We start from the raw sequence: 26568 nt of genomic DNA, 5'->3' as shown, positions 1-26568 counted from the left end.
ATTCTCTGCATTATATCCTAGGAGTGGAATCCCTGCATCACAGATTTAAAGAGTTTTACTTTTCTTGAGACAGGGTCTGACTCTGTCACCCAGGCTGGAGTGCAGTGGTGTGATTATAGCTTACTGCAGCCTTGAACTCCTGGGCTCAAATGAATTTCTTGCCTTAGCCTCCAGAGTAGCTGGGACTACCGGCATGTACCACCATGACTGGCTAATTTTTACTTTTTTTTTTTTTTTTTGTAGAGACAGGGTCTGGCTATGCTGCCCAGGCTGGGCTCAAACTCCTGGGCTCAAGTGATCCTCTTGCCTCAGCCTCCCAAAGTGCTGGGATTACAGGTGTGAGCCAGTGTGCCTGGCCAGTTTACAGAAATTTTAAGTCTTATTTCTAGAGACTTATCTAAAGACACTGTTGTGCTTACATTTATTCTAAGAATAATTGGCTTTGGGGTACCATAGAGTATCATCCTGCCAACACACTTGTTATTCTTTTTTGTCACTTGAGCAAAAGGCCCTGTATCAAATTAATTAATATCTACTATTCCTTTTAGATGACATGGTTTTAGTTAGGACTTCAATGGTCCTGAAAAATGAAGATCCATGGAAATTTGGCTACCCTAGGTTGTTCCTGTTTTCGTCTTTTTTCTTTTTTTTTTTTTTTTGAGATGGAGTCTTGCTCTGTCACCAAGAAGAGTACAGTGGTGCCATCTCAGCTCACCACCACATCTGCTTCCTGGGTTCAAGTGATGCTCCTGCCTCAGCCTCCCGAGCAGCTGGGACTACAGGTGTGCATCACCATGCCCAGCTAATTTTTGTATTTTTAGTAGAGATGAGGTTTCTCCATGTTGGCCAGGCTGGTCTCAAACTCCTGACCTCAGGTGATCCACCTGCCTCGGCCTCCCAAAGTGCTGGGATTACAGGCATGAGCCACCGTGCCCGGCCCATTTTCATCATTATTAACCCTCATTTACTGAGCGACCACTATTTCCCAGATAGGGTTATAGGCCTTATGCATGTATTCTCTTTCATTCTCATAATTATGCAAGGTAGATACTATCTTCATTTTAAAGATGAGAAGATTGAGGCACAGAGAAGTGAAACAACTTACCCAATGTCACAAATAATGTGCTCGAGTGAGGGTCATAATCCAGGTCCATCTCACTCTAAAAGTCAAACTTGGCTAGCCATGGTGGCTCATGCCTGAAATCCACAAATTTGGGAGACTGAGGTGGGAGGATTGCATGAGCCCAGGAGTTTGAGTTTACAGTGAGGTGTGATCACACAAGTCCATACCAGGTTGGGTGACAGAGTGAAGCCCTGTCTCAAAAATAAATAAATAAATAAAAGCCATACCAGTTTCAGATGTCAATTGCTGCCTATCTTTAAGGATGACACTGGAGGGTTTCCCTCCCATATCCCTCTGTGTCCTGTACTACCTTCCCAGGTCCTGTACTGTCTCTCTGTGTCCTGTACTACCTGCCCAGGCTCTATACAATCCTTCCTGTGTCCTGTACTACCTTCCCAGGTCCTGTACGATCCTTCCCGTGTCCTGTACTACCTTCCCAGGCCCAGTACTATCCCTCCATGTCCTGTACTACCTTCCCAGGCCCTGTACTGTCCCCCCATGTCCTGTACTACCTTCCCAGGCCCTGTACTATCTGGCCCAGGCCCTGCACTATTCCTCCGTGCCCTGTACTACCTTCCCAGGCCCTGTACTATCCCTCCATGTCCTGTACTACATTCCCAGGTCCTGTACAATCCTTCCAATGTCCTGTACTACCTTCCCAGGCCCTGTACTATCTGGCCCAGGCCCTGCACTATTCCTCCGTGCCCTGTACTACCTTCCCAGGCCCAGTACTATCTCTCCATGTCCTGTACTACCTTCCCAGGCCCTGTACTATCTCTCCGTGTCCTGTACTACCTTCCCAGGTCCTGTACAATCCTTCCAATGTCCTGTACTACCTTCCCAGGCCCTGCACTATTCCTCTGTGCCCTGTACTACCTTCCCAGGCCCAGTACTATCTCTCCATGTCCTGTACTACCTTCCCAGGCCCTGTACTATCTCTCTGTGTCCCGTACTACCTTCCCAGGCCCAGTACTATCTCTCCATGTCGTGTACTACCTTCCCAGGCCCTGTACTATCTCTTCATGTCCTGTACTACCTTCCCAGGCCCTGTATTATCTCTCTGTGTCCTGTACTACCTTCCCAGGCCCTGTACTATTCCTCCGTGTGCTGTACTACCTTCCCAGATCCTGTACTATCCCTCCATGTCCTGTACTACCTTCCGAGGTCCTGTACTATCCCTCCGTGTCCTGTACTACCTTCCCAGGCCCTGTACTATCTCTCCGTGTCCTGTACTACCTTCCCAGGCCCAGTACTATCCCTCCATGTCCTGTACTACCTTCCCAGGCCCTGTACTATCTCTCCGTGTCCTGTACTACCTTCCCAGGCCCAGTACTATCCCTCCATGTCCTGTACTACCTTCCCAGGCTCTGTACTATCCCTCCATGTCCTGTACTACCTTCCCAGGCCCTGTACTATCTCTCCGTGTCCTGTACTACCTTCCCAGGCCCTGTACTATTCCTCCGTGTGCTGTACTAACTTCCCAGATCCTGTACTATCCCTCCATGTCCTGTACTACCTTCCCAGGTCCTGTACTATCCCTCCGTGTCCTGTACTACCTTCCCAGGCCCTGTACTATCTCTCCATGTCCTGTACTACCTTCCCAGGCCCTGTAGTATCCCTCCGTGTCCTGTACTACCTTCCCAGGCCCTGTACTATCTCTCCGTGTCCCATACTATCTTTCCAGGCCCTGCACTATTCCTCCGTACCCTGTACTACCTTCCCAGGTCCCGTACAATCCTTCCAATGTCCTTTACTACCTTCCCAGGCCCTGTACTATCTCTCCGTGTCCTCTTCTACCCTCCTGTGTCCTGCACTGCCCTCCTGTGTCCTATATTTTCTCTGAACTCATAATAGCAACCCTCCCTAGACAAACACATTTTTAAGGTTTTGAACTAACTTTTCTGCTATTTGCCAAAGGATACTAGTCTGTAATCGTGCTACAATTTTTTATTACAAATGTTACAATTATTTTTATTCAGTGCATTTTTAAGTATCACTTCTGCACATGGTTCAGTTTATCAATGAGTAGGAATATAGTTGCTTTGTGATTGGCCTAAACATTTTCGTTATTTTTAAAGCATAAGCTAATAACCAAGGTAATCTTATTTCATTTGAGGAAGCAGGTCTGGTACACACAATAAGTTACCTATCTTATCACTTTTTTGTGCACATTGTAAACTTAGATTATTTATTCTTCTAATAGCGAAAAACCTGATGTGTTATCCCAGGAGTTGGGGATGGAAGGGGAGAAATCATCCGCTGAAGACCAGATGAGAATGAAATGGGAAAGCTTACATCAAGAATTTAGTACCAAGCAGAAACTACTACAGAATGTTCTGGAACAGGAACAAGAGCAAGTGGTATCAAATATTTTACATTATATATTAACTAATATAAAAGATGTAGAGTTTATGCTGAGGGATTATAACTGTGCAATCATCTTAATTTTCATGATCAATTTCAAACTAAGACATGAAGCCAGTTTTTCACTCTACATTTTTCTTAACAAGTCTATTTCACATTTCCCTTCATAATTATATATTTATATGTGAAAATTTGATTTCTAGACAATATTTTTCCTCAAAGATGATTAATATCTGATTCCGTATTAGCCTAAACCCTTACATTTTAAGTGCCCTCTTTTTGTGTGTGTTTTGCAAACTTGAAAAAGTAAGGGTGGAAATCAAGGATATGCACCTCTAGGACAGAAGGATTTCCACAAATCTGGAATGCAATTGTGAGGCCATCTTATTTTCCATTGCCACTTCCAGTATTTAATAATTTCAAGAGATCTTAATGAGAAACATATTGGGACGTTAGTGGGTCTAGGGTAGGGAAGTGAAGCCAGTGGTCAGCTGGAATAGTTACGGACCCATCTGCGAGGCTGGTTCGTGGGAGAGATACTGTGTGATGTCGGGCTTGGTTCCACCAGGCATGCCAAATCCAAGGGAACTGAAGACAGCAACAGATGGTTCCAGGTAATGGCTATTACTTCACTCTAAGCAGAAGCCAGGGAACAACTGGAAGTCAGAGGAATTAGAAAGTTAGAGGGCAAATGAGGGAGTCAGGAACACAAGCCAGCCTGGGATGCCTACCACAGCTGTGGCCCAGAGGAATTCTTCAGATACAAGACTAGTCCCTTGTCCTGGGCCAGCAGCGTCCATCTAGGCTCATTCCAAGTCAGCAGTATTATCGGAGTAAATTCTAAAACCTTTCCTGTTGGTCTGAGGAAGCTGCTGTTCTCTCAGCTCTGGCCAGAACTAGCTTAGGGGCTGGGAGAGGCTGAACTGGAAGCAAAGGGTGTCAATAACTGCAGTGAACTGGAGGAGAGAAAGGCTGAAGCTGACAAAGTAGGCATTAGAAAGCAGGCGCAATCTGCCAGAGTTAAGTGGAAGGAGACGGTCTAAAGCAGGGCTGCGCAACTCCCAGGCTGCAGACAGGTACGGGTCCGTGGCCTGTGAGGAACTGGACCTCTCAGCAAGAGGTGAGCGGTGGGCAGGTGAGCGTTACTGCCTGAGCTCTGCCTCCTGGTTAGATCAGTGGCAGCACTAGATTCTCGTAGGAATGTGAACCCTATTGTGAACTGCGCATGCGAGGGATCTAGGTTTCACGCTTCTAATGCTAATTTAATGCCTGATGATCTGAGGTGGAACAGTTTCATCCTGAAACCGTCACTCCCGCCCCCAAGAAACCAATCCCTGGTGCCAAAAAGGTTGGGGATTGGTGGTTTCTGAAGGTCATGAGGTGTCCTGTCATCTGTGGGTAGCCGTGCATACGTCTCTCCAGAGCCATGCTTTCTCTTCTGTTTTTATAAAAGCAGATGCTTTGTGAACTCTCTGCCCCCTCACTTTCCCTCTCTGGCCAGGAGGCTTCTTTACCTCTGTCTGCGGAAATAGTCACCAGCTCTGCCCTGGGAAACTTAAAGCACTGTATTCCCGGAAGCAGTTGTCCCAGAATCATATCCACCCTGGCAAATGGTGCCCTATACTTTTTGTGTGGACCTCCTCCCTGTGTTTTAATTCATCCTTCCTCAAATCCCTGCTAAAATGTTCCCCAGACTCGTAGCTCAAATTCCTTTTTCCTGATATGGATCTCCTGGACTTGACTGCTAGCTCTCCCTTCATGTTCGAGTATCCTTTGAATAGGAGAGGTATGTATAGTTCTGAATCAGGGACTGCAGTCTTTTCTGACTATCTTAAGTTAGAGAAATCTATGATATTGTCTAGATTCTGTGCTTGCTTACTATTCTCCATTCATAAAGCACCTGTGTGATTCACTGGGCATCTACAGACCTCCTGGAGGTCTCATCCATTACCCTCTTTGATCTTCAAGAGCTGCTTTTGCTCTCAGTCGGAGCCAACACTCCAGCGTCCTCCATGCTGGGCTTACTGAACAAACCTTGCCCTGCTGCCACTGACATTCCACAATACCTGGACTGTTCAAGTTTAGATTCACGTTGTATCTCCCTTGCCTTTGGATTAGAAATAAAAGCATTGAATGCTCTTTTTTAATGACATTTTTGCATTTGAGTGCTTTGTTTCAGCAATCATTGGTCATTTGCACAAAGTGCCTCACAGGTTGTTTTCCTCTCTGTGGTGTGAAAAGGTGAAGGAAAAGGAAGGGAAGAAGCAATTTAGCTGTCAGTTTCCAGGCAGAAAGGGAGTGATCATATAATGAACACGTTTTAAGTTCTAGGTGTTAACATAGCTAACAACGTTGTGGTGAGGCCAATATTATCTCTACGTTGTAGACCTGGAAACTGAGGCTTAGAGAGGTTGGATAATTTCTGAGGGTCTTGGGATTAAGAAGAAGTGAATCTGGAATCAGGAGGCCAATCTCTCTGTTACCTAAGTCCCTCCTCTTTCATACTACCTTAATGGCAATTTTGTACCCTAGAAATACTTACTACTTTCCTATGTAAAAACAGGTACATTTTGGCCTAAAGTTCTCTAGGTCAAAGGGCACTAATCTCTTAGAGCAATTTTTCTTTATCTGTTTACTTCCAATGTATTTAGTGCTTCCATGCACAACAACCTTCTTGGCTTCAGGGTGAAATACAGCTCCTGCTTCTGGGAACCTATAACCCAAATAGGGAAATAGCACATACATTTCTAAGAAAAATTAGGCAACTATGACAGGATCCATGAGCAGGAATTTAAAGGAAACAAAGGTTAAGAAAAAATAGTCAAAAGTTGCTATGATAGGTATGGAAATTAAAGTAGCAGATTTTAAGGGGATGCTGGGTGGTGGATATCCCAGCTGCAATGGGGAATGGGCTTGGCATATTTACAGGATCATGAGTAGTCAGCCTGAAAGGTGAAGAGGTATTTTGAAAAGTCAAAAGAGACTGATGGCCAGGTACAGTGGTTCACACATGTATTCCCAACACTTTGGGAGGCTGAGGAGGGCAGATCTCATGAGGTCAGGAGCTCAAGACCGGCCTGGCCAACATGGGGAAACCCTGTCTCTACTAAAAATACAAAAATTAGCTGCACATGGTGGTGCACACCTGTAATCCCAGCTATTTGGGAGGCTGAGACAGGAAAATCACTTGAACCCAGGAGGCAGAAGTTGCAGTGTGCTGAGATCGTACCACTGCACTCTAGCCTGGGTGACAGAGCAAGACTCTATCTCAAAAAAAAAGGGGACTGAGTGATTGAAAACATGATCAAAAGTTTGAATGCTACACCCTATCATTGCCTTTATTGGGAAGCCATATGTACACATAAAAGAGTTTAGGGGAAATAGAGCTAATAATGAAAGCAAAGAGATCAGCCTAGGTCTTGTATTTAGGATGGATTATTTCACTGTAGGTGTTGCTAAAACCAAGAAGAAAAGTTGAGAGGAAAGCTGTGGTAAGATTTTTTTATGATTGCTAATAACTTTCTTATTTAGTCAATTTTAAGAAAAATTACTCTATTATTTTGAAAAATTACATATATTCATTATAATAATTCACATAATGCATCCAAGTGCAAAGATGAAAATGAAAAAGAGCAATTAACAATTCCCATATACTGTAAATCAATTTAATCTTTAAATTCCTTAGTGCTCATAACCAATCCTTTTAGCATATCTTTTTAATTCCTAAATTTTTTATTTTGATCCAGCTCTCAGGGATTAATTCCATTGTCAAGTAATTTTTTTCAAGAAAACTCAGGTTCTATCATATTTGGGAGTATCAGCCAGTTGTCTCTATATTTGATGGGCATTTTTCTGTCATACTTTTATCCCTTCAGAATTTGTATCTATATTTGTTTTTGTCTTCTGGCATTGAATGAAGCTTTAGAAAAATCTAACATCAGTCTACGATTTTTTCCCTTATTTATTTTTTTGTTGTTGTTCTCTGTATGGATGCCAGGAGAATTATTTAGTTTTTTTTTTTAAGTTTCAACAGCTTATCTAGGCTATGTCTGATATTGAGTGTTCTCCAATCATATTTTTCCTGTGACACAATGTACTTTTTTATATTTAAGAATCAAGGTTTGCTTTTTTATTAATTGTAGGGAATTTTTTGGTATGAGATGTATTTTATGCTGTATTTATTATATCTCTGCTTCAGGGACATCAATTATCCTTGTGTTAGATCATCTTTTTTCTATACCTATTGACTTCTTTTTAGTTGTACTGATCTCTGTTTTTTAAAATTCGGATTTGCTTTTCATCTGATTATTGCAAGTTTTTTCTCTATGCCAGTGATTCCATTTTCAGCAATGTCTGTTCTCATCCTTTCTGTTTCTAATTTATTTGTGCCTTAATGTTGTTTGTTTCATAAAATTTGCAAGCCACCTTTTAATTTAATTTTCTTTTTTATAATGTCACCTTTTGTTTGTTTTGAAACAGGGTCTTGCTCTGTTGCCCAGGCTGGAGTGCAGTGGTGTGATCTCAGCTCACTGCAATTTCTGCCTCTGGGTTCAAGCGATTCTCGTGCCTCAGTCACCTGAATTGCTGGGATTGTAGGTGTGTGCCACCACAACTGGCTAATTTTTGTATTTTTAGTAGAGACAGGGTTTCGCCATGTTGGCCAGGCTGGTCTTGAACTCCTGGCCTCAAATGATCTGCCCACCTCAGCCTCCCAGAGTGCTGTGATTACAGGCATGAGCCATCGTGGGTGGCCTGCTTTATTTTATTTGTACATAATATTTGCACATATTTCTGGTGTACAGTGTGATGTTTAGATACATGTATATAGTGTGTAATGATCAAGTCATGGTAATTAGCAGACTCATCATCTCAAACATCTATCACTTTGTGGTAGGGAGATTCAAAATCCTCTCTTCTAGCTATTGAGATATACAATATGTTATTGTTAACTATGTTTGACCTCCTGTGTAATAGAACACCAGAACTTATTCTTCCTATCTCTCAGGCATTTTTTTTCCACTGCTTAAAAAAAAAAAAAAAAATCCATCCATGGAAACATTGCCATTGATGCATCTAGCCACCGTGTTCAGTGGAAATGGTATGTTGTAGAAGTTATTAGAAGAAATTTTGTTACGGACAGTTTTTCCAGCATCTATTTCAGTGTGCATTTCCAAATGAGAAAACTGGGACATAATGCATATGCTCTTCAACAAGCTGCCTTTGTTTGCCTACAGCTTTATCGCAGGCCAAATCGACTCTTGTCTGGTGTGCCGCTGTACAAAGGGGACGTGCCGATCCAAGATAAATCTGCAGTTACGTCTTTGCTGGATGGACTGAACCAGGCCTTCGAGGAGGTTTCATCCCAGGTAAGGCTGTGTTATCAGTGTGTTTGGCTTGGTTTATAAGAGCCGTGTTTTGCTTGTATTGATTTGCGTGGCCTCTGTGAGGCTGTTCCATCCACCCCTGAGCATGAATTGAGACCCAACCCTGGGGATGAGTGCTGAAACAAAGAGTCACTGGACCCTGGAGGCCCATCCTGTTTCTTCTTTTATATTTTATTTTATTTTATTTTTTCAGACAGTCTTGTACGGTCACGCAGGCTGGAGTGCAGTGGCACAATCTTGGCTCACTATAACCTCCACCTCCTGGGTTCAAGCGATTCTCATGTTTTAGCCTCCTAAGAAGCTGGGATTACAGGCACATGCCACCATGCCTGGCTAATTTTTGTATTTTTTTAGTACATATGGAGTTTCACCATATTGGCCAGGCCAGTCTTGAACTCCTGACCTCAAGTGATCTGTCTCCCTTGGGCTACCAAAGTGCTCAGGTTACAGGTGTGAGCACCGTGCCTGGCCCCATCCTGATATTTTTCCCGGATTTTCAAAAACTGAAATTGATTATTTGACCCTGTTGTGTGTTTCCCAGAGTGGAGGGACAAAGAGGCAGAGTATACACTTGGAGCAGAAGTTATATGATGGGGTCTCAGCCACCTCCACTTGGTTGGATGATGTTGAAGAACGTTTATTTGTTGCCACAGCACTTTTACCAGAAGAAACAGAAACTTGTCTCTTCAACCAAGAGGTAAGTTTAGTAGTTTCTGCCTGTGTGTGTATAATGTTACAAAGCACTTGACGTTTTGATGGGATAATTAATTTTATACATAAAGAAAGTCAAACATAAAACAATTCTAATAATGCAGAACATCATTGCTTGAATGCAGAATATTTCTAGTTTGCATTTTCATTCTTTGTCTTGTGTATGTAAGAGGGAAAAATGGGAAACTCTGTAGAAACACTATTATGTATCACATATCTTCCAAATATGAAACACATGCTTAAAAAAAGTACCAAATTCCTAAATAGCACTTTACAGTGCTCATTATTACTAGTGAATGAGGTAAAGTCCCCGAGAGCAACTTGCCTGAAATGTATAGAAGTATTTGAAAGAGGTTCCAGTTGTCTTAGGTCTAATTATTACTAAGCAACCAGAGAGATTTAGTTGACTTTCTATGAGAAAATAACTTGATTTGCATATCAATTCATGTGTCTAAACACTGAAAAATGCCCTTTTATCACCTCTAGATTCTTGCCAAAGACATTAAGGAAATGTCTGAAGAAATGGATAAGAACAAAAACTTGTTTTCGCAAGCTTTTCCAGAGAATGGTGATAATCGAGATGTTATTGAAGATACTTTGGGTTGTCTTTTGGGCAGGTTATCCTTGCTAGACTCAGTAGTGAATCAACGATGTCATCAGATGAAAGAAAGACTTCAGCAAATACTAAATTTCCAGGTAAGTAAGACATTGTCAAAGGATAGTTGACCATTCTTTAGGTATTCAATAATAGTCAGTCATGAGTCTGTGTTACGTACCTGGTTGTTGTTTTTTTAAATGTATAATGAAGAACGAGAGCTTTGTAGAAAATGAAGGGGGTTGAATTAAAGGATTAGAAACTAAAGATTTTTTGCTCCTAGAAATGGAAGGTTGAGAAAACCACCCACTTCAAACTAAGGACGGAATAGAATTATAAATTCAATCAATAAAAGTCAAATTTATGGCTCTTTATGATTATAATTTTTAGTTGCTAATACTGGAGCTTAAACACACTGGGAAAGAATATGCAGAAAATGGCCGGTTATGGTGGCTCATGCCCATGATCCCAGCACTTTGGGAGGCCAAGGCAGGCAAATCATTTGGGGTCAGGAGTTTGAGACCAGCTTGGCCAACATAGTGCATTGCAACTCATCTCTACTAAAATACAGAAATTAACAGGGTGTGGTGGTGCAGGCCTGTAATCCCAGCTACTTGGAGGCTGAGGCAGGATCATCGCTTGAACCCAGGAGGCAGAGGTAGCAGTGAGCCGAGATCACGGCACTGCACTCCAGTGTAGGCAACAGAGCAAGACTCCATCTCAAAAAAAAAAAAAAAAAAAAAGGCCAGGTGCGTTGGCTCAAGCCTGTAATCCCAGCACTTTGGGAGACCGAGACAGGCGGATACGAGGTCAGGAGATCGAGACCGTCCTGGCTAACATGGTGAAACCCCGTCTCTACTAAAAAACACAAAAATCTAGCCGAGCGAGGTGGCAGGCACCTGTAGTCCCAGCTACTCGGGAGGCTGAGGCAGGAGAATGGCGTAAACCTGGGAGGCGGAGCTTGCAGTTAGCTGAGATCCGGCCACTGCACTCCAGCCTGGGCAACAGAGCGAGACTCTGTCTCAAAAAAAAAAAAAAAAAAAAAGTGTATGCAGAAAATGTTGGAATATAGAAAGGGCCATAGACTGTAGTACCTAAGAGTCTTTGAAAGTGAATGTGGTCTAATTACTTTTACCTGTGTTAAAATGCATTACATTGCTTTCCAATCCTAACTCCTCAGACTTACTGCCTTTTAGCCCCATATTAGAATTCTTATGCATGCTTAGGAAACTTTTCCTATGACTATATACTGGAACAAATGTAAAAGCTGCTGATAAACTTTTAGTGCTGATTTTTCATTTCTAATAAAAAGCACCCTTTGGGAATACATAAGTTTTAATTGTATATTATTTTTAACCATCATGAAAGATTTTATAAAATAGAGACATGTCATTAGGGCCAAGAGTTTAATGTAGAGTTTTGATTTGCAAAAAAACCAAAATACTACAAAGTGTCAAATAAATGTAGCATTAACCAAGAAACACGGAATTTTTATGACATTCATTCAGAGGCACAAATTACCACTGCCTTCCTGTAGTCTACATTCTTAAAACCACAGAGTAAAACTATCACAAACATATGAGTTTCATTTTTTTATTCACAAAATATTTTCTCATATTCCTTGGCTTTAATCTTTGCAACATCCTTCAAACATTGTTCTAATATTAATTTTGCAAAGTCAGAACAGTAAAAATTAAACATGTAGTCTCCGAAGCTAATAGTCTTAAGTTCAAATTCTGGCGTTGTAACTTACTGCTGTATAACTTTAGCAGCTTGACTTTCCTGAACCTTGGTATCCTCAACTGTCAAATCATACTCATATTAATTGCCTCATAGACTGTGGTGAGGATGAAATGAGTTGAGTTGTGTTTCAAATACTCTGAACAGTGCCTGATACATAGTAAGTACTCAGCAAGTGTTGTTATTGTTATTAATGATAGTATTATAAGAGATATAGGATCTAAAACCAAGAGAAAGATTAAATTACTTCAATGTTACTCAATCATTAAGAACTACAGCCAGGATTTTACTCAAATAATTTTTTTTTTTTGTATTTTATCATATTAGGGCGATCTCAGGGAAGATGGAGAATGTGGGCCTTCATTAGAGTCTCTTAAATTTTATCCAATATCCTTTGCCAGTTGATGGTACCACCAGCAACTCAGTGTTGTCCCTGAGTCAGTGGCACTGCTCTCCAGCAGTCTTCCCTGTTAGTTTCTACCCCCAAGATGATCAAGTCAGAATCCCTGAATGCCTCAGCAGTCCCTTTTGCTCTCATTCCCCATATCTTTCGTGAATTGCATTTAGTATCTTTAGTACTTTCATACTTTTACATTTTATTAGTAGTTATCACCAATCACAGTAAAATACGAATTAGTCATGAATGCTCTGGAACTCGTTTTGTTTGAAGGATCTAAGAGAATCATGGAATTCTCTTTAAATCACATTCTCTATTTTTCTTCTGCCAACAAGTTTCTATTTGTTGGTGGCCAGATCACGAACAAAAAGACATTTCAAAATATTTGTGTTCCAATTTAGTTGAGAGAAAGTTTCCAATGTTAACTTAATTAAAGGTCAAGTCACAAACCATTTTCTTTTTTTTTTTTTTTTTAACTTTGCATCAAACACCTGGTATGCTGTCAATCCTCAGCAGTTACTGGAAGGGTATGCCTTCATTCTGCATTTAATCTTTGAGGATTAGCTTTTGCCAGACTGCTAACATTATTCTCTACCAAAAAGGCTATTTGAGAGGATGCGTAGATGTTATGTAGATGTACATTACATATATAGAATCACGATAAAGTCAGTTATGAACTCTTTTGTATTTTTAAAAATTTTACTGATGGATGTAACCTCAAATGAATTCCTCAAACATATAATTGTGGATTTCAAATTATTTTAAAAACTGGAAAATGAAGTAAAGAATTCTTTAATGAATGAGTGAGGCAGCACAACTGATTTTATTTATTTTGTTATTTATTTATTTATTTATTTTTGAGACAGAGTTTTGCTCTTGTTGCCCAGGCTGGAGTGCAATGGGGAGATCTTGGCTCACTGCAACCTCCGCCTCCCAGGTTCAAGCGATTCTTCTGCCTCAGCTTCCCAAGTAGCTGGAACTACAGGCATGCGCGCCATTCCCCCACAGCTAATTTTTGTATTTTTTAGTAGAGATGGGCTTTCACTGTATATTGACCAGGCTGGTCTCAAACTCCTGACCTCAGGTCATCTGCCTGCCTCTACCGCCCAATGTGCTGGGATTACAGGTGTGAACCACTGTGCCTGGACACAACTGGTTTTTAAGCCTGTAACTTTCTACAAATCTGTTTCTCAATGGCTAGAATCCTGCTCTTTTTTGCCCTGCCAATAATTCCAGTGACTATAAGAAAAAAAAAGTGATGTATTTTATGTTTGTAATATATGGATACCTTAATTATCCTGTTGTATCACAAGTGTGATAATACAAAAATAGTTAAATTCTTTGCATTTTTATTTTTAAGAAAATGTCATTATCCATGTGATTTCTAGTATCTCTTAAAATTTTTATTTAGTAATTTTAAACTCAATCATATTCTTTGCTTTACTATCTTCTTGGTTAGTCTCTCCCAATAATTAGTCTGACTTCCAGAAATATGAACTCTGTGTTTCCTATTACCCTGAGTAGAACATAGTTAAGAGAGAAAATATGCTATTAAAAACATACAAATGGGCCGGGCGTGGTGGCTCACCCCTGTAATCCCAGCACCTTGGGAGGCCGAGGCGGGTGGATCACCTGAACTCTGGAGTTCGCGACCAGCCTGGACAACATGGTGAAACCCCATATCTACTAAAAATACAAAAAATTAGCCAGACGTGGTGGTGGGTGCCTGTAGTCCCAGCTACTTGGGAGGCTGAGGCAGGAGAATTGCTTGAACCCAGAAGGCAGAGGTTCCAGTGAGCCGAGATCGCACCGCTGCACTCCAGCCTGAGTGACAGAGTGAGACTCTGTCTCAAAACAAAACATAACAAAGCATAAAAATGGCATATGGAAAATCTATATATGCACTCTTCATTTCTAACCCATGTTATGTTATATATGCTTAGCTACTCATTTAGATTAACTGGACTAATGTCATTATACATACATATGTAGATAATGTAGGCTTCTGTTCAAATGAATGCAGGACATCTTTTACTAGGCTTAAAAACAGATAAATGTGTGATGGTTTTAGTGGCCCACGTGACCTTACCCTGAACACAGTTGAATGAAACAGACCTAGTAACTCATATGTAAAACTATTATTTCTAGTATTTTTCCAGGGCTGTTATTATAATTTCCTATTTAGTTAGCCACTAGGCTTGCAGGTTGCTTTGAGTTTGGTTAGTGGCAACTATTCTAGTTCTCATGTTCAGCACTATATTTTCAATTTTATATTTTTTACTGCATAATGCACCCATTATTTGGCTTTTAAGACCTGAATTTGCATTATAAAGCCTTCACGTGTTCTTACAGATATTTTTCTTGGTACGATTATCCTTCTCCTCATTAGACAGTCAGAATGATTGCATGTAGGTGATGTGTGTGATCAGGCCCTGGTGAAGAGGTCCTGAGTTGAGCTTTAACCTCTGATGAATATATGTTTGCTGACTATTATGAAATAGAACTTATTTGTTGATATTTTAGAGAAAAAAAATAATTTTTTGTTTTTTTGAGATAAGGTCACCCAGGCTAGCATGTAGTGGCATGATTGTAGCTCACTGCAACCTCAAACTCCTGAACTCAAGGGATCCTTCCACTTCAGCCTCCCAAGTAAACAGGACTACAGGCATGCCACTGTGTCCACTTATTTTTTTAAAAAAAACTTTTTGTAGAGACCAGGTGCACTTTGTTGCCCAGGCTGCTCTTGAACTCCTGGCCTCAAGTGATCTGCCTCAGGCACCCAAAATTCTGGTGGGTGCAGAGATGAACCACTGCATCTGGCCTAATTTTTTATAATTTAAATATTCTTCTAATTATTTCCTCTGGAATTAAGCACCAACATTCTAATAGTTGTCTCCTTTTTGTACAAATCTAACTCAATATGAATATATTTGGACATTTAAATGAGTAATATTTTTGAACAAAATACCTAACAAGATCTTTTTGTGTTGTCTCTTCACATGTTTTTGGTCATCATGGATAATATTTATTTTCTAAACTTCCGAATGTCTTTTTAAAAGCTTGTGCAAATTCTCCAAAAATAGAAGAAGAAACTAATAGAGTAATAGGAGGAGAGGAGAGAGCAAAGTGGAAATCATGATTCTTAGGAATCATAGGCCGGGCGTGGTGGCTCACGCCTATAATCCCAGCACTTTGGGAGGCCAAGGTGGGTGGATCACAAGGTCAGGAGATCGAGACCATCCTGGCTAACACGGTGAAACCCCATCTCTACTAAAAAAATGCAAAAAATTAGCCAGGCGTGGTGGCGGGTGCCTGTAGTCCCAGCTAAAGCTACTTGGAGGCTGAGGCAGGAGAATGGCATGAACCCGGGAGCTGGAGCTTGCAGTGAGCTGAGATGGCGCCACTGCACTCCAGCCTGGGCGACAGAGTGAGACTCCATCTCAAAAAAAAAAAAAGAATCATATTATTTCCCAAATCAGGATAACGCCTACAGGTTATTTCCCTAGATAAGAGCCATTAACATAATATTTCTTTGCAATATTTGAATGTGCTCATTTATTTCAGATGTAATGGGATTAGAGTGACAAGCATTGCTTTTTACATGTATGGTTCAGCTTCATTTGTATTAAGTAGAAAATACTTTGGGTAACAGATTCTTCAGGAGTCAGTTTTAGCACATAAGCAAATTGTTACCAGTTCCTTTTACCTTCCCATAGCACAGTATTGTTTCTCCTGGAAATTAAATTTCTATGCCTCGATATTATTTGTTAGAATCTGTGTTATATTTACAAGTATTTCGAATTCCCTGTTATACATTTTGAGTTTTCCTGTTGCTTTCCTCCTTAGAATGATCTGAAAGTGCTGTTTACATCACTGGCTGACAACAAATACATCATTCTGCAGAAACTGGCAAATGTATTTGAACAACCCGTAGCAGAACAAATAGAGGTATTTATAGCTGCCTTTTCCTAGAAGAGAAAATGCATCGAGGAGATATGACTTACTGTGAAATTTTAAATATTCTATGAAAGATTAATGGCTCACAGTAGCACTTTTGTTTGTAGTATTTTTGTTTTTGAGTACTGGGTTTGAATAACGTACCAGGTGACATTGACTCTGTCACTTACATCTGCACAGAACTAGGAAATGTGAGCTGGGAAAAGGTATCCGTGGCAGATGCTGACCTGAAGGAGTTTTCCACCCAATGATGAGATTAGATATGAACCTCAATGACACAGGGCAGAAAGTCAAACTGTCCTGGGACAGGTACTGACAAAGCACTGTGGATACTCAGACCCTTCTGACCTCCAGCAGGGGTAGGATTAGGGACACTTTGTAGAGGGAAATTTGAACTGAACTTGAGAGTTTGGACACACAATGACAGGAAAGAAAGCTATCGCAGTAAAGAGGACAGCAAGAATAAAGGCACAAATTGTTAGAGATTTCTGAGCACTTAGGGAGAAACACAGGTAATCCTGAATTTAAGATAAATGAATGTGGCTGAGGACAAACAAGATTGGATATGTAAATTTAAGGCAGTTTGTAGGGCCTGTTGAATGTGAGACTTTGGACTTTATTCTATAAACTAGTTACCTGTACACTTTATTTGTTGCATGCCTCATTAGCTAAAAAAAAAAAGGAAATAAATATGCAGCATAAATGTATATATTTTTATTTATAAATTATAAGCAATTTATGTTATAAATCATAATTAAATTCAGCCACATTTATTTTCAATTTTTGTTTGTGTACATGCTGCAACCAAAATAGAAAATGAATGTGGTTGAATATAAATGAAAGATGTAGTGTTTCATCCTGGTAGATCATCTTGTGCACTTTTGGGTGTTTAGACTCAGCTGGGAGATCCCTGGCCATGGAAAGTTGTAGGGGATGTTTGCAGGTAAAAATGAATGGCAGTTGTAGATCTTGCTTCTGGATAGTTCACATGACAGCACAGGGTCAGGAAACAGGAGACCCATCACGAGGCTTCATGTAGCTGTACTGAAGAGAAAGAATGAGAACCAAAACTGGCATGATGGCATGAAAATGGGGAGCATAGAAGAAATGGGAGGGATGTTAGAATATCTCCTGTTTCATAAGCTAAGTAATTATGAAAAGTATGTGTTTGAATAGAATTTTCTGATTTAATTTCAGTGAACTTCCCAGGAATCTATGGATAGACTATAGAGAATCATCTGACATATAATGTGTGTGTGTGGGTGTGTGTGTGTTAACACCTCCCAAAATAGTTTCAAGGCTTTTTCTCCATTGTGTTCTAGCTCCCAGTGTTGTCTTAAGGAATCTAAAATAGTTTTCAAAATTGTGAGTGTGCATTTTTCTTTTTATTTAATTATTTTTAAAAATATGTGTGTGTATATATATGTATATACGTGTGTGTGTGTGTGTGTGTGTGTGTGTGTGTATATAAAAAAATATAGAGACAGGGTCTCACTTTGTTGCCCAGACTGGTCTTGTACTCCTGGGCTCATGCAGTTCTCCTGCCTCAGCCTCCCAAAGTGTTGGGATTATGGGTGTGAGCCACTGCATCCGGCTGTGCATTTTTCTTGACCATAATTTCATCTGCTTTTTAAAGAGATTTCTCATTTCCCCCCATTAAAAATCTCTTTATTTTCTGTCATATCTTCCACATGAAGGGACCTTTTTTTTTCCTTGGCTTATAATGTGTGATTCCAGAAAAGACTGGAGCAAATGTAGTGCTGACTTGCTTTGGATTTCTAATATGAATTATAAGATATGTATGATCACAAGCAATCATTTTCACTAATTTTTGACCAATGTAACTGAATGTCACAGATGAAGAAATAACCAATCAGTTTTTTTTCTTTGAATAAATGGAACGCAACTAATGAACGTGCTGATTCCGTGCCTACCCAACTTAGATTAAAAAGGCAATAATAGCAGAAGGCATGGGGAAGACACACCTCACTCAATGTAGTCGTCTCTTGAGTCGTGCTGTTCCAATCCAGAGCAGTTCCCTTGCCTCATCACCCTGGTGCACAGTTGTCTTCCTGGATCTCCCTTCACCACCATCCTGAGAATCCCTTCATTTCTTCCTATGTTGGATCTTCTCTCTTCTGAATCCCAAGTCTTTCTCTTTACTGCATTGCTTCCTTGTTTGGTTAGTGCATGTCCTTTCTTAGAAAGGGTGTATGATAAGTGTATTTTTCCAGATGTATGTCTGAAAATGTTCTTATACCATGTTCACACTTTATTGATCACTTTGCTATTTTTATGTCATCCTTCAGGGTCATTTGTTGAATATGAATTCTTTTGGAGTTTCAAGGCTTTTTGTCCATTGTTTTCTAGCTCCCAGTGTTGTCTTAAGGAATCTAAAGACATTCTAATTCCCAAAGGTTTCCAGTGTCCTGAAATTTCACAATCACACGCCTTGGGGAGGATCTATTTTTATCCGCTGGGCGGGGAGCTCAAGGGGCTCTTCTGATTTGGCAGCTCTCATCTCTCTGTTCTGGAAAATGTTCTAGTGATTTATTTAATATGTTTCTTTCCTCCATTTTACCTGCCTTCTTTTCTGGAGAACTCCTTTTTGTCAGCTACTCTGGTTCAATCCTTGAATTGTCTTACCAAGAGCCCTTTCTCTGTGTTTTTGCTCTGCTTTTTTAGAAACTTCCTCAATTTCAACTCCAGACCCTTATACTGAGTTTGACATTTCTGCTCTCTTGTATTTAATTTTCCCAGAATTCGTTTTGGTTCTCTGAATTATCCTTTTTGTAGTATTTTTTATTTTTTTTTAATGAATACATTATCGTTTATATCTTTCTGGGTGTATTAATGGTTTTAATGTTTGAAGTTCTACTTTTCCTGTATAATTTGTTTTCCTGCAGCTTGCTTTTATTTGTTTGCTTCTGTTAGTCCCCATCTTTCATGTCATCGAAAGGCATATTGAAATCTTTTGTTATCTATTCAGGTTTAGGATGGAGGACTAAACAGCTGAAAGGGAACTCTGTGTGTGGATGGAACATGACAATTTCAAGAGTTCCTGCAGGATGGTCTCTGTGGACCATTTATTTGTTAGAGAATCCTTCTGTCAAATTGTCAGGCCTGTCTTATTGGTGTTTTCAGATACTTTTCCCTCTCCTGTCTGGAGATTAGAGCCCTGCTGGCTGCAGCCCTTCTTGCTCCAGGAAGAGAAGACTCAGGGGCCCCACATTCAGCATTCAGGGAGCATCCAGTTATTTCATACCTTGCTTTCAGTCCAGCATTCAAGCTCACAGCTGTGTCCAGTGTCCCTCAGTCTGTTTGACCTTCTCCAGAAAACAAACTTTCAGTCTTTTACACGGGAAGAAAAAGGGACAGTATGGAATAAGGAGGGGCATCTGTGGGTTAACTGTCCTTTAAGCAGCTCTTCACTAACCCTCCTTACTTAGCACCCCAGCTCACTTCAGCCAGAGTTCTGGAGATTTCTGTTGCTCTGAATTGGGTGGTGGAGATCCTCCACTGGTTTAGAATTCAGCTTCCCCAGATTTCCTAAGCCAATTATCATGTATTCTTCTGACTTCTAGCTCCCAACATATTGTTAGCATTGTTTGCTTTTCTGTTCCCTTGTCCTTTTAGATTTATGGGGAAAAAATATGCCAAAAACAAGCAAACAAAATACTCACTCTGGCTGTAGGGGGTTTTCAGGAAAGAGGACACTGGACACATGTGTTTCATCTGCCATCTGGAGTCTTGTTTTTGTCCTCCTTCAGGGGCAACCTCGGTTGCCCTCTTTCCAAATGCCTGCTCCAGGGGTTGTGGGCTGGTGTCTCCCTTCTCTAATCTTCACTAATGGGGATGCGTTGCATTATCGAGTTTAGTACTTACTGATAGTCAGCCTTGCTTTATTTTTCTCTGTTTACTCTGGCTTCCTAACCGGACCATCAGCTCCTTGAAGGACAGGATGAGATCTTGTTCTGCTTCTACAGACCTCACCCTGGGAAGACAAGGCTTAGCAGTAACTGCCACTTGAACACTTGTTGATTGATTTTCCACTTCACAACAAGAAGCACAGATTCCTTGACCATGCTGTAATATACTTTTTGTTGCCTCGCTGAATCTCTCTCCAAAGATGCTCACAACTACGTTTCAAGGGCAGCAGAACATGGTCCCTTAGAAAACCTCAGGCAAATACCTTTTATTAACTATGTCCTAAATCATGCTCCTTTTTCTTTAAGTGTTGCTTTTCAAAAACTCCCTTTTTTATTTAAGCAAGACATCCTTCTCCCAGCCCTCTACCCTGACTTTCTCCTGCCTCATTATCTGTAAGATAACTGCTCTGTACTAATAACGGGCCTTCTTCTCTTTTCTATATAGTCTGTAAACATGGCTTTTGGTTTGTTTGTTTCATCGAAATAATTCCTTTTGTATATATTGAGAATGTTTTATGTGGAGAGGAGGAACACAGAAAGAAGCACAATAATCACATCTTCCGTGGGGAAATTGTTCATGGGAGTTTTAATAAAATGTCATGGATCTTACCTAGGCAATACAACAGGCTGAAGATGGACTCAAAGAATTGGATGCAGGAATCATTGAATTAAAGAGACGTGGTGACAAGTTACAGATTGAGCAGCCGTCCATGCAAGAACTCTCCAAGCTCCAGGTACAGCCTTCAGCCAGTAGTATTCAGCTGCAGGGGTACATCGAACCCCTGCAGAAAAAATCACTTTCTTTATTTTTCTAGGCTTTCTTTATAAAATTCATGCCACTTAGGTCCTAACCTTTCTGCCAAGTAACTCTTAGAAAATTTTCTGAAGCTTAACATGTTTAGTACAAGGAAGTGAGTTGTTTTCATGCTTCTAAGATTTATATGTTTTTCTGACAGTTACTTTATTATTATTCTCATGGTTAAGCATTGCAGTATAGTTTAGTTGTAGCATATTATTTCCTACTGTAGAAAATAGAATAATTTTTAATCCTAGCTAGAAAAATTTTAAAAAGTGGTATCTATCCTTGTATTGCACTCTCTCTTCAAATACTATTTTAAAAAGCAAATAATCAAAGTAATACTTTTTAGAAAGTGTTTTTTTCTAAGATAAGAACTATAGTTTATCCTCCGTATATGTTTGAAAGGAACGGAGGCATTGTTTCCATTCTAGAACTACAACAACAACAAAAATTAAAGTGGAAGGTAGTTGAAATCTAAACAGACTTCCTATCATCCTTTCAGGAATAGAGAATAATGCTTTGGGTTAATTTCCTTTCCTAGATCTGACATTTAGGCAAGAATCTGATATTGGGGTAAGAAGAACATCTTTGGATATTAAACCAGCAAAATTTAGCATCAGCTAGGCAATGCAGTTATGTTCGATCAAGAAGAAATTGTGTACAATTATGTATGGTCACACAGACACACATGTTAGATTTTCTCTGTATGCAGGACTATTGAGAATTTGTAACCTCAGTCCAGTACAGGCTTATGAGTTCTTTCTTTGAGAAAACAAAATAGGCCTTATAAACAAAAAAAAATTTTATTTTAACTGTATCTCTCCTTTATCTAACATTTCATAATGTCATAAGCCCACCACCCCCACTTTGTACTTTTTTAGACAGTTTTCCGACAGCACTTAAGCATCAGGTGTAAGAGTCAAATGTCATTGCCGTAAATAGGCATTAAAATTGAACTTTTCCAGATCGAGCCATTTTGGCAGGCTAAACCTTAATGTGATATGTTAATCAGGTCCATATGCCTCAAATAAATTTTGTGTTTGGTGTGTCATCATCTCCTAAAATGTCTTTCCAGTTTAAATAGTTATTTACCCCACCACATTTGGCAAAAATATTGCCTTCTTAAGTTTGTGATTCTTTCTGCTCACATTAAACTTGCCTATTTCTCTAGCTCTTTGTTTGATGGATAGTCCCAAATATGATTGTTATTTAGCAGGAAAATGTTAAGTATACTATATTCAGTTGCTCTGAAATTAAATGGGAATTACATTTTCTATGACATGTCCCTCAGCCCCGTGGACACTTTTTCAACAGTTTTACCGCACATTTCATCATAAACAATTAATATCTTGAGAAAACAGTTGTCAAATCTCCCTCATATATCATTTCTAGGAGATACTTTTTCATATCCTTTAAAATCTTAAAATATTAAGCTTACTTTTTGTAGACACATCTTTATTTCCTTTCATATTTTAACTTACTAAATTTTTATTTTGTAGTCAATCTAAATTACATTTCGATATGTGCCATGAGATAAGACATTATTTTTCTTCAAAGAGTTGAGTTATTTCCACATTATTTATTGAATATTTATTTTATCTTTTTACTCAGTCACTTCATACTTACATTTTTATCAATTCAGTTTTTTTTCAGTTTCTCCATTGTGCTTTATTGTCAGTTAAAAATAAAATAAAATTTAAAACAGAAAGATAAGAATACCAAATAAGATTAATGAAAGAACTTGAACTACCAGGTATCACGACACTGTAAAGTCACAGCAAATATATCACAGGCATGAGAATAAAGGTCCAAAGGTTATTTTTTTGTGAAACGTGTTTTCAAAGTAAGGCTCATAGGAAAGACAAGCAGATGGCCTACAAGCGGAGCATTTCCACAGGGCACATCCCTGAAGGCGTTTTCTTGGTTGGGTCTTGGGCTTAGTGCGTTCATAGTTCATATGCCTTTAGAGAGTTGCCAGAATATGAATTGAGAGTGAGTCTTGTGGTCTCTGCCTCTTAGGACATGTATGATGAGCTGATGATGACCATTGGCTCTCGGAGGAGTGGCCTGAACCAGAACCTTACACTCAAGAGTCAGTATGAGAGGGCCCTACAAGATCTGGCTGACTTGCTAGAAACTGGTCAGGAGAAGATGGCAGGAGACCAGAAAATCATCGTGTCTTCCAAAGAGGAAATCCAGCAACTACTTGACAAACATAAGGTACATAACAAAAAAGAGTAAGAGAGAGAGAGAGAAACAGAGAGAGAGAGAGATTGTAATTGGAAAGCATACTCTCAAACCCTGATAAATATTTAGTAAAACCTAATATTCTCAGTATTTTATGACTTCTTACTTCTATAGTTATTCTTTAAAATGGTCCAAAATGTATATTCAAACCAACTGGCTTTCAGTAGCACAGAGAAATTACAGGGGATATGTTTCTATAATGTTGGGAATTTAAAAAGAAGATCAACTTACCTGTAATTTTACTGATCAGTTCCTCACTAGTATTAGCCAGGCTTTCTCCCTAGATGAGAAAAATCAAAGGAAAACTCAGAGCCTCCCTTCAAAGGAGCCCAGCTTTGTTCTTAACTCCACCTTTCTCTGTGTTTCCTTTTCGCCCATTTGTCCACCTGGTCCTAGTTGCTCTCTCTGCCCTCCCTTGTCCTGGTCAGGGACTCCTCACTCACTCCTTGCTCTCCTCTAGAAATGTAGAGCTGACTACTCAGTTCCAGGGTTGAGTCGGTGTCTTTTACATGCATCGTTTAGATCCTCTGACCTTTACACATATGCTCCTCTAGTTGCTGTAGACCTCAGACTTTCTCCCTGGGAACAGCAAGGCCGTTTACTATGTAATCAAACTTGAGGGGCCTGAAATCACTCCATCATTGTATGCCACAACAAAGCTCAGGTTGGACACTACTCCATGGTAAAAGAATGCCTATCTCTCTCTCACACACACACACACACACACACACACACACACACACACACACGCCCCTCTTGCATTATTGGCAATGATTACGGAAAGAGCAATTTTGCTAGTCCAGAAACCCAGCCTTCTAGACTATGGGAATTTCCAGTAGGGAAACTAAAAAAATCCCATTGGGTTATAGAAGTTTAAATCTTCTACCATTGTGTAGCTCTCTGGTGGCTTGTAAAGGTGGATTTTTTTTTTTTTTTTGTCTTTTTCAAATTGTTCTTCCTATTTTTTCCCAGACGTTTTTGTCCAAAGCTTCATGATTTATTAAAGCCTTATCATTTGGCTTTGAAACCATTGCTTTAAAGTTCACAGCTGGTGTTTCTCAAATTGTTGACCATAGCAATAAAAGATCATTCTGAGTTATTCCAGAGGGGAAACTAGGATCAATGAGTATAAATAACAGGGAAATAAACCTCAATAGAAAAAGAACTATAAAAGGAGTAAACTGCCATTGAGCAGACAGCCCTTCTGGCCATGAGAAGTCCAGCCAAGGCTTTCAGGGCAGATGGACTTATAAAAGGAATCTCAGCTTTCATTGCACATTGGGCTAGATGAACTTCAAAGTCTCCTCCAACTTTAGGACTCTGTGATTTGATAATTGTTGGTTAAAAATAATGATTCTAGCTTCTACTGACCAGCCTATTTTCTGAGGGAAAGTTCTGCAGTCCTGGTGAGAAGCACAGATAAAGCCACACTGCCCTTGGGTTTGAACACCAAGCTCTGCCGTGACTAGCTATGTGACCTTGGGCAAGCTACGTAGACTGGGGGTGGGGGTGAGGCTCAGTGTTCTCATCTGTAAAACTGGAAACAAAACTGCCTATCTCATAGAGTTATAGAGTTGTTAGGAGGATGAGATTAGTCAGATAAAGTATTTATGGAGTGCCTAGCAAACAGTAAGCGCACAATTAATGTTAACTGTCATTATCAGTTCCCAGTTCTTCCATTCTGTCATGGTACTGGGTACAGGAAATGGGATAAGGTCGATCTCCATCCTCCAGGGTCTATTATACACAAAGAGTAACATTTCAAAAACGTTTGTAGGATGGCGCAAGGCCTACAGTTCTGTTATGTGTAGGTATAATACAAGGAAAGCAAATCTTTAATATCAATCAGTGCGTGTAAAGCTGTGCTTGACAACATGGAATGAGCACCCAAACATCCTAGAAGTTCAGAAAGTAGAGCCCAAGCCCAGCCATGGAGGAAGGAAAGTCATCGAAAAGTGTCAAGTGAGAACATCTTAAGAACAGAGTAGAAGCAGAGGCCAAAGGTGGGGAACGGGAGCTAATGTGTCCAAAACACATGGAGGTACATGGCGGTGAGAGGCCATGCCAGGAAAGTAAGGAAGGCAGATTGCGCATGGACGAGGTATTACGAGGGTAGAGGAGTTTTCTCTGCAGCTGGCACACGTGAAGATCCTTGTTCTGGGGACACTGTGTGTGCAGCACAGCCAGGTATAGGATGCACTTGAGTGGAGAGGGTGGAGAGGCCGATTAGGAGTCTAGAGCTCCCTTCTCTGTAGACGGTGACAAGTGCCTGGGCCAAGGGGGAGACCAGTGGGAGTGAGAGGATATTGCTCATATATTAACTGAGTTCTGTCAACTTTCACATTTAAAGCAATGTTTTTTGTTTGTTTGTTTGCTTGTTTGTTTTGAGACAGAGCCTCCAACCAGAGCTCCAACCTGAGCTTGGCAAAGGAAAACTCAGAGCCTCTCTTCAAAAGAGCCCACCTTCGTTCTTAACTCTACCTTTCCCTGTGTTTCCTTTTTGTCCATTTGTCCACCTGGTCCTAGTTGCTCTCTCTGCCCTCCCTTGTCCTGCTCAAGGACTCCTCGCTCACTCCTCACTCTCCTCTAGAAATGCAGAGCTGTCTACTCAGCTCCAGGGCTAGGTTGGTGTCAACTCCTCTCCACCCAGGCTGGAGTGCAGTGGCACGATCTTGACTCACTGCAACCTCGGCCTCCCAGGTTCAAGCGATTCTTGTGCCTCAGCCTCCTGAGTAGCTGGGATTACAGGCACATGCCACCATGCCTGGCTAATTTTTGTATTTTTAGTAGAGATGGATTCCACCATGTTGGCCAGGCTAGTCTCGAGCTCTTGACCTCAGGTAATCCACCAACTTCAGCCTCCCCAACTGTTGGGATTACAGGCATGAGCCACTGCACCCGACCCTAAACCAATTTTGATTCTAATGTAATACATGAATGAGTTGCTGACTTCTTTCTCCCTGAAAAATTGCAGGAATACTTTCAGGGCCTGGAATCTCATATGATCTTGACTGAAACACTCTTCAGAAAGATAATCAGCTTTGCAGTCCAGAAGGAAACCCAGTTCCATACAGAGCTGATGACTCAGGCTTCTGCTGTACTGAAACAGGCTCACAAGAGGGGTGTGGAGCTGGAGTACATTCTAGAGGTGAGACCATTGATGTCATGTCTTCTGTGCTGCAGACTTCCTGCTGCAAAATGGACCTTTGATGCAAGACATATTGATCCATGCAGTTTGCCTCATGTAACCTCAGAGCTAGCTGTGCTCTCCGGCTTAGGACTGTACTTTTCCTATGGTTCTGTGTTGCTTGTTCCCCCTGTG

General features: G+C 40.4%; 1 protein-coding gene across 18 annotated transcripts in view; it reads left to right on the top strand.

Moving 5' to 3' along the window:
* Nucleotides 1-26568, top strand: part of LOC105489042 (spectrin repeat containing nuclear envelope protein 1) — a 536331-nt gene that overhangs the window by 386443 nt on the left and 123320 nt on the right. For all 18 annotated transcript variants that reach the window (XM_011753636.2, XM_011753647.3, XM_011753641.2 and 15 more), the window contains 8 exons: nt 3327-3483; nt 8722-8853; nt 9413-9568; nt 10069-10278; nt 16161-16262; nt 20815-20934; nt 23019-23219; nt 26221-26394. In XM_011753636.2, coding sequence (XP_011751938.2) covers nt 3327-3483; nt 8722-8853; nt 9413-9568; nt 10069-10278; nt 16161-16262; nt 20815-20934; nt 23019-23219; nt 26221-26394 — 1252 coding nt within the window. The remainder of the gene's footprint in view (nt 1-3326; nt 3484-8721; nt 8854-9412; nt 9569-10068; nt 10279-16160; nt 16263-20814; nt 20935-23018; nt 23220-26220; nt 26395-26568) is intronic.

The sequence above is a fragment of the Macaca nemestrina genome, chromosome 5 (genome assembly GCF_043159975.1).
Source record: "Macaca nemestrina isolate mMacNem1 chromosome 5, mMacNem.hap1, whole genome shotgun sequence".
Lineage (NCBI taxonomy): Eukaryota > Metazoa > Chordata > Mammalia > Primates > Cercopithecidae > Macaca > Macaca nemestrina.
This window is presented reverse-complemented; position numbering and strand designations above follow the sequence as displayed.